The sequence below is a fragment of the Chanodichthys erythropterus genome, chromosome 5, assembly GCF_024489055.1.
Source record: "Chanodichthys erythropterus isolate Z2021 chromosome 5, ASM2448905v1, whole genome shotgun sequence".
Classification (NCBI taxonomy): Eukaryota; Metazoa; Chordata; class Actinopteri; order Cypriniformes; family Xenocyprididae; genus Chanodichthys; species Chanodichthys erythropterus.
Window position 1 is genome coordinate 19,848,041 of NC_090225.1, and position 14,864 is coordinate 19,862,904.

A 14,864-nucleotide genomic window follows, 5' to 3' on the forward strand; every position below is an offset into this window, starting at 1 on the left:
ATACCTCAGCGCACCCTGCTCGTGCAGACATCACACGTCATCAGCGCGTTCCGTAAGGCTGTGCAGAGTTGTGGAGAGAGTCACAGAGCACCGCAAACTTACAGCAGCTGCCTTTTACAATTCCTTCTGAACCAAAACAACAAACCTTTGTTGCGTTCACGCCATGTCGTAACCGTAATTACAAGATGGCAACCCATGAGGTTCTGCCCGGAGCTGTTCACGTGCTCAGACTTGGATTTATGCGTTTCTCTGGCAACACTATCAACGCCGAATTTAACCTGTAGCAGTCAGGTGGTACAAGTCGGAGCTCTGTAAGTTGTTTACGTTTATTATTATTGTAACGTTATGTGCTTTGAGACATGAGTTAATTTAACGCCGTCTCTCGTGACGCTTTGCAGAATTTGCTCTGGCTGTGCGTGACCTGCGCGTTCATGTGTTTGAAGGAGGTGAAGGAAGGGTGGGATCTAATGCTTCCAAAGCTAGCTTGCTATTGCTAGCCTCTCAGAAATTGCCTACCCTACCTTTAAACCTTTTCTTTAGTTGGGATAAACTTTTGATTTTTGGTTGCACCTCTTCAGCTGGTTGAGGATCTCTATTTGACCTTTTTTTTTTGGTATACTTTCCATTACCACCTTTCAATCCAAACTACTAGTCTAAACTTAACTTTGCTTTTCAAGTCAAAAATTAGTTACATGAATTCAGTTAATTCTGTATCCTGTTTGCTAGCCCTATTTAAATTCACTTTAAATACCAAAATGGATTTGTAATATAAAGAGTATTCTGAATGGTGTACAACCCTGGTGCATGAAGCAGGTGCATCACAATTGGGAGGGATCTACCTGTAGGGGAATGATTAGGGGAGTGGTTAGCGGACGAGGCTGCGCTGTCATCCTCTGGTTCTGACAGTGTTACAGTGGGAAGACCCTGCTGACCGAAACTGAGCACGCTCTCTCTCTCAGACATTCCCCCTTGTGGAGACACTCTCACTGGCTGGGTCGTCGCAGTGTGGGACTCTGTTGTCACGGTGATCTTTACAGGACTGGCACTCTGTGGCGTTTCCATCCTACGGTACGATCGGTAATCTGCCATCTCTTCGTCCGAAGGATCCTCCACGTACGGAAACGCGTGCTGCCCGCCGGCTGATCCCTGACTGTTCTTCACCTCTGTATCTTCAGATCCAAGAGGGCTCTTCTCCAAATAGCGACCCAGATCGAAGGGGTCATGGCTGGATTCCTTACTTTCTTTTTCTTGAATCTTAGGCTTGAAGTCCTGGATGTCATCTTCGTCTTCATCCTCTTCATCTTCGTCATCTCCATAGCCAGACATTGGAGGCTGCTGCTTGTTTTTGACATTGCCCACACTACCAAAATCACAGAGATCGTCCCCCATGTCCATGTAGCTGTAATGGTCAGTCTTGTGTGAGCCCTGCAGGGTCGTCTGATGGTCTGAGGGGTCACCTGGGGTCATGCCGATTCCAGAGTCGGTTCCAGTGGGAGCAGGTGGGGAACGGTTGCCCTCAGAGGAGAAGAGAGAGGCACCATCATTAAACGGATTGGAGGAGGATTTTGAGGACAGAAGAGAGGTGTACAGATCACCGTCCCCTGGCGATGACTTCATAAACATGTCAGACAGAGAGTCACCTAGAGAAAGAGAGACAACATATGTTATTAGAAATGGAAATCGATAACTGGACTCAAATGATTTTTGAATGCTTGTTTCCAAGATTGTGTGGATTTTTAAAAACACCATACTAAAATACTAAGTGTTTGGAGACTTAAAGGATGTTTGTTCATATGATAATGTGCATTCAAAGATACAAATTCAGAAATTCAGTTTGTTGTAGTAAACACCTATTCAGAACCAAAATACTTTCCAGGGAAAAATAATATGACCATGCTTTAGTTCCTTTCTAAATACAGCCATAAATGATAATCAATGAAAAAAAAAAAAAAAAAAAATACCATCATAAATCATTCATCCTATGATTTACATGGTTTAAAGATAATATTGAATATAAAAGTAAGAATTATGCCACCATGCTTTGTTTTAAATTAATACTTTTTGTCAAAAAGCAAAAATATATGATTTGGTACTAGATTTTCAATCTAGTAATCCTTTGCCATTTGGGTGGGACAAAATGACAAAAGAATTTGCATTAATTCTAAACGCTTCAATACATAAATATGTTAGAAAAGCACTTCGTATAACATTAAAGGTATAGTTCACCACAAAAATAAAATTCTGTCATCATTTACTCACCCTTGAGTTGTTCCAAACCTGTATGAATTTTTTCCTTCCGCTAAACACTTCAAAATATCTTCTTTTGTGTTAAAGAACAAATTCATACATGTTTGGAACAACTTGAGGGTGAGTAAATGATGACAGAATTTTATTTTGAAGGGTGAACTATCCCTTTAAAGGACTTAGACACATAAAGGCCATTATAGTTTTGCCTATACACACAGTGGACTCCCTGCACAGCCACCAAGTGCAGGGGTCAGAGGACAGGCTTCCTATATTTAGATATGTAGACACTCATGAAGTTTTAGAGTATATTTGTGCACTAAAAATTAGAAATAAACAAGAAAAATACAATAGATCAAGATAGCCCTGCACAGAGATATTAGACAAAGGACAGAGAGTAAGAGATCTGAAAAAGAATCTACGCAGAGTCAACATGATAGTCGATTCTTTTCCCAGAATTGCTGTAAATCTGATTCCCAGTTGACTGAGAGAAAGAGCAGATAGGAAGTTTGAACATGTAGTGACATTCAGACTGGTTGGGCACTGTGAGCCCTCTGAGACACAGCTGGAAACATCTGCTCTTTCTCTGTGAAATCAGTTGAGTCTTAAGAGGATTAATGAAAGCTGACAACGAACCCTGTGACTGTTACATTTACAATAACAAGTACACACACTTCTATTACACGCCCATCACCCTGCTCTAAAATTACAGTAGGAAATAAGATCATAATGGACCAACGGAAGACTGCAGTTTGAAGAAAGAAATTATGTGATTTCAAAACCTAGCAACCTTGCTGTCTACAGCCTATGAAAGATTTGAATGAAAATGAGAAATGTTGTCTGTCTTGGCAATGAACCCAAATAAATAAGTTGAAGTGCTAAAATTATTAAAACTAATTTATTTATATAAAAAAATAAAGCTTATTAGAAATTCTCCAGTATAGAATACTCGCCTCAACGTACATTTATTTTCAACATTTCTCTTGCTTCATCTGCCAGTTTTGATAGATTTTTTTACACTGAATTTGTCACAGTGCTTTATGGAATTGCCTTCTCCATTTTTGTTTGTGTGCATAATGTTTTAATATCAGACAAATTGACAATGTGTGTGTCTTGCCAACACATAATGGCAGATAAACAGAATGAGATAAATGGAGGACCCTCTCTCTCTTTTAACAGATTGCAAGAGTGACCGCCTGTGTTTAAGCAGCCTTGATCTTGGAATTCATTTTAGCCACAGACATTTCAAAATATTTCAATACAGAGTTTTTAGCAACAGACCAATACAACCACAACCAAGATCTTTCAAAGTGGAAAAGTACTTTCACAAAGATAATTTTTTTACGGGTGTGGCAAAATCTACTATTTCAGCCATGTCTCTACGTGTAGAGAATTCAGCCAGTGACTCATGCTGTGTCCCAATTCGCCTACTTATACTACGCCCTAAAAGTATGTACCTTTTTTTATATATATAAAAAGTACATACTTTTGAGTGTGTAGCAGAAGAGTAGACAAGCTTTGAGATATATTATCACTTCATAAAATTGCGTCTTTAATGGATGCTCTGTCATAGTTACATGCATCCTGTCACAGTAAACTGGCCTGTCAAGCATCTTCTCACAGTTAACATCCTCCACATTTAATTTAATTTCCTACCATATTGGAGAGAAACGTGGCATGTTAATCTGCCAGTCTTGGGTCTTTCATGCGGAGACTCTCCTCATATTTTTGCATAATGATGAATTTAAAAATTAACGGCCAAACAGATCCTTATAAAAGTATACACTGTTGCAGATAAACTACAACACTGATAACGTCAAATACATTTTTTTTTTCATTAGGTTAAATGTTGATTATTAGTCACTCAAATCCCTTATCGACATTTCTACTCAACTGTGGGTCGTGTACATCCGCTATATTTGTAGTTTTTAACACTTTTTTTTATTCATGTTTGTAGTTCTGAACCGAATCCTCCTCCAAAGCGCATTGGGTTGTGGGCAATATTAGCCATTACAGGTGCTAAATAGGATGTTTTGTTTTATACATTTTGGCAATATTACATGAAACTGTCTTTACTAACTGATAAAAGACTATTTATTAGGTGCACTGAAAGTAATAATATTAATATACATCATCTGTGCACCAGGTAGGGCCTTAAAAACATCAGCCAATCGTTTACGCGATGATCGGCTAATGAGTGGCCCTCTGGCTTGTCAATCACTGCCATTGTGAGAGACGTGTGCGGCTGCGCGCTCCAGTAACTTTCCACACTCTACAGGCGCCGCATGCAATGTTTTTCTTAGGAGACAGGAGTTACCTGCGGTGAGTCCGACATAATGAATCCACTAACACGACACAGCGAATGCCGGTGGTAAACACTCATGTTCCAATACTCGTGCACGAGTTTTGGGAGGCGTTCCCTTGTTGTTCTTACGCATGCGCTCATTTCAAAAACTCACTAACAGTCTTTGGTTTCTCAGTCGACGAAAAGATCCTCTTTAGCACCTTTAAGTGCGTGCACGGATCCACACTTCGAAAATCTACCGGAAATAGTAAACCATCCAGGGACTTTTGGCATACTCTTTTCAACTATGCTTTGGGACACATTTATTGTAATCTCACATACTGTTTAGGAGAGATAGTATGCACTTTGGGAAGCAGGGTCAATTATGTCATTTGCAATGCTTGCTGGGAGTAGGCCACTGCTGAGCTCTTTTGGCAGGACTTGCATTTCCATGGTAACAGTGACTACTCTGATTAATGGAGGATCATGGATAGTGTAGTTCTTTACTGGCAGTGAAAGTCTCTAGTTGTCGATACAAAGAACGTAATCAGGCTCCAATGTTTTTTGGGCTAATTTTGTGTTCAATAAAATAAATAAAGTCATACAGGCTTAGATTTGGAATGACATGAAGGCAAGTTAATAACATAATTTATAACATTTATAACATTAATTAAAAAATAAATTAAATTAAGCTGAAATCACATTGACTTTTGTGCCACCATTTAACAACCTCAAAATTCTAGGTAGGTCTGTCTTGAACGGTTTATACAATCAATTTCTCGATGAAGACCCCTAGTGTTGCGCTCTTTTCGAGTGGTCTTTGTATGCTGCTGACTGCCTTTGGCTGAAAGTGACAGAAGGAATGTTCTTTTCACATTCACCCTGCACTGTTTGTTGATCTCGCTCGGCCTCTCTCTTATGCCCGAGTGACTTTGTGAATGCAGACAGACAGTACACTCCAGCATTCCTCCTCGTCTAGGCCTTTCCTCTCAGTGTATTAGACAGGCAGACAGAGAGAGAGAGACAACTAGGGGAGAGAGACAGTCAGAACTGGATTACGGTGGACATATTGACATGTGTGAGTGATGTTACTGATGGTACGATCAGAGATATGGGATTTCTGTTGTGTTGAGCTGCTCACCATGTGGACAGATCTTTTTACAGCTCTTTTAAAGAGCTGTAAGCTCCTTGACTTGGCTACTGTAAAAAGACTGAGCTATGTCTTGCTCTCACTCAGCCTATAAATAGACCTCCCTCTGTTTGTTTAAAAAGGGAGAATGCTAAAGACTGAGCCAACTACAGCCCAAACCAACATGAAAGACAGGAAGAGAGAGAGGGGGGATGGAGGGAAGAAACAAGAACCTCACCATAGCCAGAGTGTGAAAGAGGGATAGAGAGAGAGAAAGAGTCTTTGTGTGAGTGCATTTGAATGCCTTAAAGAGAACATGCGTAATTGGGCTCGCGTCCATGAGAGGAGGAAAGACCTTGTGTGCATTTTCCCAGCTAACAGGCAACATTCTTTGGCTAACATTCTGGCAAGGTTCTCATAAAGTTATGAACAAACATTCTTCCAGTAACATTAATAAATATTTAGTTATCTAGTCGTAATAATGTTCTCAAAATTTGTATTTCTACATCGTTCATGAAACATTTTAGTTGAACGTTCATCTGTTGTAAATATTACTTCATTTTCGTTTCAACATTCAAAAAGTAATGTTTACATAATGTTTTTTAAAATAATAAAATGGAATGTTTCTTTAATGTTTTTGCTAACCTTTGCATAAACAAGAAAAAAACATTTAAAAAAAATTGATGTTTTAAACATTCTGAGACCATTCAGAAATAATGACTCTTATGTAACTTAGTGGGAATGTTATCAAAATGTTCTTAGAATATATTTTTGTTAGCTGGGCTTGTGTAAGCGTGGGTGCATGTGTGTGTATAAAAGCCAACCATGCAGTGTACGGGGGGAGCTGAGGGATTTCAGGCCCCGGCTCATGAATATTTGAGCATGTGAGAGAGACTGTGCATGGGCGTATGTGTGTGTATGTGTGCATGCCCAGTTTCCCTATAGCTAATAATAGCACTCTGAGCCATAATGGCAGCTCATTCAGACTCTTAATGGACCGAGGAGCACCTGCAGAAGCAGAAACTGACAATTAGCAAGAAGAAAAAGCAGTGAAAAGCTCTGATGGTTTTCTATGAAAGTTTGAAAGCATGTGTGAGTGTGTATTTCACCTTATGTATTTTGCATGATATGTGCGTGATAGGCTGTAGTCACATGTCTTCGCTCTGAGAGGGTTTCTATAGATACGTTGCTACTTTATCTGTCACATTGATCCACAGAAACACTAAAAGCACATTAAATGCTGCAGCATGAGGTACAATTAAAGTAGCACTAAGAGTGCCTGGATGTCTACCTCCGAACCTGCAATCATGTACACTTCCTTCTTGATCAGGTTTTAGGTTTTATTGTTGTCCAGTATTAAATCCACATCATTGTCGGAGGTTTAGGTATCAGGCTTTAAGATGGCAGACTGTCTTTTCTTAATAAACTCACTGTCATTATTTGTTAGAGTCAGTGAGGATTTCGTTTTAGCAGCTCAGAAAAAAAAGAGAGAAAACTCTGGCTTTTCAATGCAGGATAATACTTTCTCCATCAAATGTTGTTCAAACAGCTACATCAGAGTTGCTTCAAAGGTTGAAGCAACATCATGTTTAAGCCTATAATACAATCTTTGCTCTACATGAATGGCGACATCCTGAACAAAACTGTAGCCAGAACTAGCCTTCTACCTTTCCTCTGTGTTATAATCATGGCATACTCAAGAAAACTCTAATATATTCTTGAACATCTCTAATATACTCATCTCTAAAATAGTTAAAGGTAGGAATGTGCCTGAAGCTGAATACTGTCAAAGCCACTTGAAGGCAAGCCAGAAAAAAGTGTAATGCCTGCTAACGCTATGGAACGTATTAAAAAACTCTTCACTATACTGATTAAACTGCTTTTGTGAGGAAATAGCTCACCATTTAATGAATCAACAGCCTGTCTGCTAATCTTCAACATGTTTTACGCTAAATACTTTTGTTGGTAAATATATGTAGATTTTACAATGATAAAAATGTTTTTTATAAGAGAAGAGAGAGTTGCGACAGGTAGGACACATGTACGGCATTAACACCAGCAAATGTGTGGTAAAAATTTGAATAAATAAATGTATGGGTTACGCTAGGGGTTATTGAAATCACTTTTGAATGCGAGCTTGCTTTTTACTTTCGCTTTCCAATTCGTGATAACGCATACTCTGTGTAGGGACCGGCACCACACATTTCACAAGATAAGATATTTATCAATCACGCTCAGAGTCTGTTGCGTACCACATCCTCTGCCATCGTCCTGTCAGTCATCTCACCTTACTCTCTTCACATGATAAGTGAAATCTGATGTACTGTAATGGCCCCTTTAGGGGCTCTGTAGAATGCGGAATTCATTTTCCATGCCTTTCCGAATTTGGAATTAGGCTTCAGGCACATCCCTAGTTTAAAGTCCCCCTGAAATCAAAATTTATGTTTTTTAGCTTTTAGTATAAATATATTAGCCTGATTTTCTTGACATCACATCGCACTTCAGCTTCTTATCAAATCTTCTGTCCAATCAAATGCTCTCTAGAATCTGAAGTCCCGCCCCCTCCTACACTATCAACAGACACTTAAGCTGAGGCTGAAATCGGTCATTTGTTCACACATTTACTAGTGAATGGCAAATAGTGCACTATATAGAGAATAGGGAACGATTCAGACAGTGTAAATATACTTTCTTTTGACGTGAATGAAGTCCGTTTTCGCGCTAGTATAACGTGAAACGCAGCAGAGCGAGCACAGTCTGATCTGGTCCAGAGACACGAGAGCACAGAGAGGATCATATCAGTGAGTCGCCTCAGACCACGAAAGGTATCGGACCCATTTAAAGGGTTAGTTCACCCAAAAATGAAAATTCTGTCATTTATGACTCACCCTCATGCCATTCCACACTCGTAAAACCTTCGTTAATCTTCGGAACACAAATTAAGATATTTTAGTTGAAATCCGATGGCTCCGTGAGGCCTTCATAGGGAGCAATGACATTTCCTCTCTCAAGATCCAAAAGGTACTAAAAACATATTTAAATCAGTTTATGCGAGTACAGTGGTTCAATATTAATATTACAAAACGACGAGAATATTTTTGGTGCACCAAAAAAACCTAAATAACAACTTATATAGTGATGGCTGATTTCAAAACACTGCTTCATGAAGCTTCGGAGCACAAATGAATCAGTGTATCGAATCATGATTCAGATCACGTGTCAAACCGCCAAACTGCTGAAATCACGTGACTTTGGCACTCCGAACTGCAGATTCGATACACTGATTCATTGTGCTCCGATGCTTCCTGAAGCAGTGTTTTGAAATCGACCATCACTAAATAATTTTTTTTTTTTTTCAAAAATATTCTTGTCGCTTTTTAATATAAATATTGAACCACTGTACTTACATGAACTGATTTAAATATGTTTTTAGTACCTTTATGGATCTTGTCATTGCTCCCTATGTAGGCCTCACGGAGCCATCGGATTTGAACTAAAATATCTTAATTTATGTTCCGAAGATGAACGAAGGTCTTACAGGTGTGGAACGACATGAGGGTGAGTAATAAATGACAGAATTTAATTTTTGGGTGAACTAACCCTTTAATTCTGCACAGAATGCTGTATTTTAAAGTGATATAGAGGACATTAGGAGGATAAACGGTTATATATTAAAAGGAAACAGAGGTTTTACTGAGTTTAACAGCTCTGGCTGAGTTGTGATATTAACAAAACGCTATTGGCTATTTTAAAAAAAGGGGCAGGGCTGTCTGATATATCGCCCTGTCTTCAGTTGAAATTACGTCACCACACTGAATAATGCTGTGCATTTCAAGACACTTCAGTGGGCCTTTAAGGTGCACTCATTTTTCTTTATGCATTAGCACTGGCCAGTATGATAGTCATGTTAGGCTTTTATGCAGCAACCTTTTGTTACCGATGTCTTTGAAGAAATGTGCAGTTCAAATTAATTTATTTAGCATGCAAAAGTGTCCAATAACAGGGACAAAATGAGTAGGATAGAGTGGGGGAAAATGCCCCCCTTTAAAGACTGTGTAATTTTTTCCTAGTTTTCAGTGACAATGACATAAATTATATACCTAGAATGGAAAATGTCCAGAGTGTTCATGTTATTAGATTTTTAACAAAAATTAAATTTGTACCAAGGGGGTGTTTTCCCCCACAGGTGGGGTAAAATGCCCCTACTATGACAAAGCAATTAGCTTAAAAACTGCTTAAAGTACAAGCTGTTTTGCTTAAAACTTAAAAGCCAGATAACAGTAGATAAATATGAATAATTTTAATGAAACATGCTGAAAATCATTATAATAGTCTATTTGAAAAATATTGTTAGCCGATGCTAAATGGCTAGCTGATGCTAGGCATTTTTGGCCGGTCATGTGATCTCAACATGGTGGCCCCTCAGGCCTGAGGTGGTGTTCCATGTAAAATAGATTAGGCTACTGATGTTACTGGAGTCGTCATTTGAGTGGATATCATTTTCAAGCAGCCTGCTACTCAATTCTTCCTCTGTACGGAAAAAAAATACTAAGTGCCAGACTCAACAACCAGACATAACTGACCAGACTACTGAATAAAATACTAATTAATTGAATGCAAATGTGTTTTTTAAGTTTGATGCACATCAGCAGGTATGACAACACACTCTCATGCTAATTCAAAGCTAACTATTTTATCTTTATGCTAATTAGTATGAATTCTCACAATTTCATTTGTACATTATCTGGTCATGCCTCACTGACGGGTTAGATTTAAGGGTGGACCTTCATTCTTACCTTTTTCTCCCCTAAAAATTGCTTCAGTACTAATTACATTGTAATAACTCATAAGAAACCACCAGCTTGTAAAATAGTAACATTTTCTCGTGAGATCAGACTGTGTTGTCAATATTGAGATAAAGTTTTCATAGTCCTGCTGTGCTAGAGGTCTATTAGAGGGGCGGACAAAGCCCAATCATTGAGCCATACCCTGTGTTTTAGACAGGCTGAGCAGAAAGAGAGCTGTGAGACACGATGAACACAAAGACAAAGAAATGATGGTGATTACATTATTGTGGCTTTATGAACACGCATAATCATTCTAGGACTTCTGTCATCATCGTTGCGCAATTATAAAAACCAATAGAGAGCAGCATGAGAATGTTTTTGTTTGTTTTATTGCGTGTCGTTTGTTTGATCGTGTTGTTTGAACTAGCAGTTGCCTAAGCACACTGCGCGTTTGTGTATGCAGAGACATCCAGGCGCTGTCACACCCATGGCCTGGTCTGTCTCTCTTCATCTCCAATTCATCATCATCGTCGTCAGCTTCTAGCTTCTTCTGCTTCTTTTCTTTTATCCCCAGCACTACAAAATACGGCTGTCGCCGCTAAAACACACAAAGCGAAATTATACAAAGCCCAAATTTACCTGTAGATGCAGTTTCCATGGCAACGCCGCTTCCTTCAAAGGGATGGAATTGTTGCTTGGGCGCGTGCAAATCGTCCCGCATCTCGTCGAAACGGGGCCCTGCGCTCCCAAACATCCCGTTCTTCTCCTCATCCTCCTCGAACCATTTCCCATCCAAACCCGGCCCCTCGCTCGAATTGGCGGACATGCTTGCAAGTAATCGCGCGCAGAGAGTTTGTTCCGAAGCGAGAACGATTCCGTGAGATGGCAGAAGGAACTGAAAGATGTGACGCTTAATATGGCCGATCCTGACCGATGCTTCCCGTCTCGCAGCAGCGGAGCCAGTGGGCTTGATGTGTTTGGTTCAGTGTCTCGGAGCTGACGTCACTGTATCTGTGCGGCTCGCGGTTGGCACGGATTTAGGACGGAGAGCGAGAGCGACATTCCGGTTAGAGGACAGTCCGTGTGCGCGCGCCTCCACACCAAGGGCGTGGTTCATGATACATCACAGTACACATAATACTCACCCAACATTTAAGCCTTATTAATGGACGTCAACGGAAATGACAAAGATACATTCGTAAAATGAATGATGAAAAATACATTAATAAACACGACTTTTTCCTAGTTATTGACATTAGCTAATTTATAGCTTATTATTTAAATTAAACATTTAAATATTTATATGAGCAATGTATTTGTTTATTTAGCATTAAATCGGACAAAATTGGTTGAGTTTGGATTAAATCTTGGAAGACATAACAAACTTTTCGAAAAATTGTGGCTCCCTTTTATTTATTTTCTTCAGAATTGTGATGGATAGTTTGTCTTTTATTTCTATATAAATATATGGTTCTGAGGGTTTGGGGTGGGAGAGATGTCTTCTGTTTTTTTGTTGTTGTTGTTGTTGTTGTGGTTTTGGTGGGTGGGGGGTTGTGAATTAGACCTACCAAAGACTGTGTCTATTACCATTCGGATGTTATTTATTTATTTTCTTTATTATATAGAAATGTACGTTTTTTCATAAGTAATTTTAAAAAGTGTAATTACAAAGGATTTCATTTTGTGAAATTCCAAATAAAAATTTAAACATTAAATTAAATAAATTCTATCATTCTATCTAATAACACGGGAAGCGTCGCATTTAAACCTTGTTTCAAAAGTGCACATAGCCCTGCAACGCTTTCTCATGTACTCACCCTCAAATCTGTATAAATTTCTTTGTTCTGTTGAACACAAATGCAGATATTTTGAAGAAAGTTTGTAACCAGGCCACTTTAGGGCACCACTGACTTCCATAGTAGGAAAAAAAATACTACAATGGTGCCCCAAAACTGTTCAGTTGAACACATTCTTCCAAATGTCTTCCTTTGTGTTCAATAGAACAAAGAAAATTATACAGATTTTGAACCACTTGAGGGTGAGTAAATGACGATAGAATTTTCATTTTTGGGTGAACTATTCCTTTAAGTTGGCTAAAACAGAAGTGAGCGGGTTGTGCCGTGATCCAGTGTTTTAGCACCGTCTGCTGGAGAACAGCAACACATTCCAACAGTGCTTCCTTAGCACCGACGAGCCACGCTTCCTTAGCAACGGCCTGATGTAAACATTGCGGCGACCAAAATAAAAAGGAAAATCACTACAAGTGCGGCTCTATACTGGAGAGTTGATATGTTCTCACTGTTAAAAGGTATGTTTACAATTGACAGGCATCATGCTGCTGTTAAACTTTATGTTGGAAAGAGAGCTAACCGATCTGTTGGATTTGTAGTTCTAAATCATGGAGTGTGAAGGAATTTGACTTTGGTCATCTCACTGTCCGGACTATACAGCCGGACATACACAAACAGGTGAGGATTTTCTAGTAGCCTATAAATATGCATTTATACAATTAGTAAAAAAATTTTTTTTGTGTATTTTTGTATTTTTGAGTGAGATTTTTTATTTTCATGTATAAGTAAAAGTTTTTGCAGCATTGTAGGAGTTTGAGTCTGTATTAACTTCACACTTTTCTAATAGAAATGCAGAATCGTTTTATTATAATGTTTAGTACAAACCCGATTCCAAAAAGTTGGGACACTGTAAAAAAAGAATAAAAAAGGAATGCAATAATTTAGGAATCTCATAAACGTATATTTTATTCACGATAGAATATACATAACACATCAAATGTTCAAAGTGAGACATTTTGAAATGTCATGCCAAATATTGGCTCATTTTGGATTTCATGAGAGCTACACATTCCAAAAAAGTTGGGACAGGTAGCAATAAGAGGCCGGAAAAGTTAAACGTACATATAAGGAACAGCTGGAGGAACAATTTGCAACTTATTAGGTCAATTGGCAACATGATTGGGTATAAAAAGAGCCTCTCAGAGTGGCAGTGTCTCTCAGAAGTCAAGATGGGCAGAGGATCACCAATTCCCCCAATGCTGCTGCGAAAAATAGTGGAGCAATATCAGAGTTTCTTAGAGAAAAATTGCAAAGAGTTTGAAGTTATCATCATCTACAGTGCATAATATCATCCAAAGATTCAGAGAATCTGGAACAATCTCTGTGCGTAAGGGTCAAGGCCGGAAAACCATACTGGATGCCCGTGATCTTCGGGCCCTTAGACGGCACTGCATCACATACAGGAATGCTACTGTAATGGAAATCACAACATGGGCTCAGGAATACTTCCAGAAAACATTGTCAGTGAACACAATCCACCGTGCCATTCGCTGTTGCCGGCTAAAACTCTATAGGTCGAAAAAGAAGCCATATCTAAACAGGATCCAGAAGCGCAGGCGTTTTCTCTGGGCCAAGGATCATTTAAAATGGACTGTGGCAAAGTGGAAAACTGTTCTGTGTTTTAGACGAATCAAAATTTGAAGTTATTTTTGGAAAACTGGGATGCCATGTCATCCGGACTAAAGAGGACAAGGTCAACCCAAGTTGTTATCAGCGCTCAGTTCAGAAGCCTGCATCTCTGATGGTATGCGGTTGCATGAGTGCGTGTGGCATGGGCAGCTTACACCTCTGGAAAGGCACCATCAATGCTGAAAGGTATATCCAAGTTCTAGAACAACATATGCTCCCATCCAGATGTCATCTCTTTCAGGGAAGACCTTGCATTTAACAACATGACAATGCCAGACCACATACTGCATCAATTACAACATCATGGCTGTGTAGAAGAAGGATCCAGGTACTGAAATGGCCAGCCTGCAGTCCAGATCTTTCACCCATAGAAAACATTTGGCGCATAATAAAGAGGAAGATGCGACAAAAAAGACCTAAGACATTTGAGCAACTAGAAGCCTGTATTAGACAAGAATGGGACAACATTCCTATTCCTAAACTTGAGCAACTTGTCTCCTCAGTCCCCAGACATTTGCAGACTGTATAAAAAGAAGAGGGGATGCCACACAGTGGTAAACATGGCCTTGTCCCAACTTTTTTGAGATGTGTTGATGCCATGAAAAAAATATTATTTTTCCCTTAAAATGATACATTTTCTCAGTTTAAACATTTGATATGTCATCTATGTTGTATTCTGAATAAAATATTGAAATTTGAAACTTCCACATCATTGCATTCTGTTTTTATTCACAATTTGTACAGTGTCCCAACTTTTTGGAATCGGGTTTGTAAATACAGTACAATTTTGGTAATGTTCAGTAAAGAATTAGTGACTACATTTTTAATAGTTTACATTTGTTGAATGAAAAATACTGTTTTCAAGGAGATCATGACACAGAATGAAAAGCTGGGTCTAACTGCAGATGAAGAAATTATAAAAGAGCTGGTGAGTTTTTGTG

The 14,864-nt window shown here is 39.0% G+C and overlaps 1 protein-coding gene across 1 annotated transcript in view; it reads right to left on the reverse strand.

Moving 5' to 3' along the window:
* The window catches only part of rtn1a (reticulon 1a), a 34,681-nt gene extending 23,167 nt beyond the window's left edge, over positions 1-11,514 (reverse strand). Inside the window, exons 1-2 of the mRNA XM_067386484.1 lie at positions 11,084-11,514; positions 840-1,640 (exon numbers count right to left, since the gene is read on the reverse strand). Coding sequence (XP_067242585.1) covers positions 840-1,640; positions 11,084-11,270 — 988 coding nt within the window. The 5' untranslated portion in view covers positions 11,271-11,514. The remainder of the gene's footprint in view (positions 1-839; positions 1,641-11,083) is intronic.
* Positions 11,515-14,864: the final 3,350 nt, after the last annotated feature.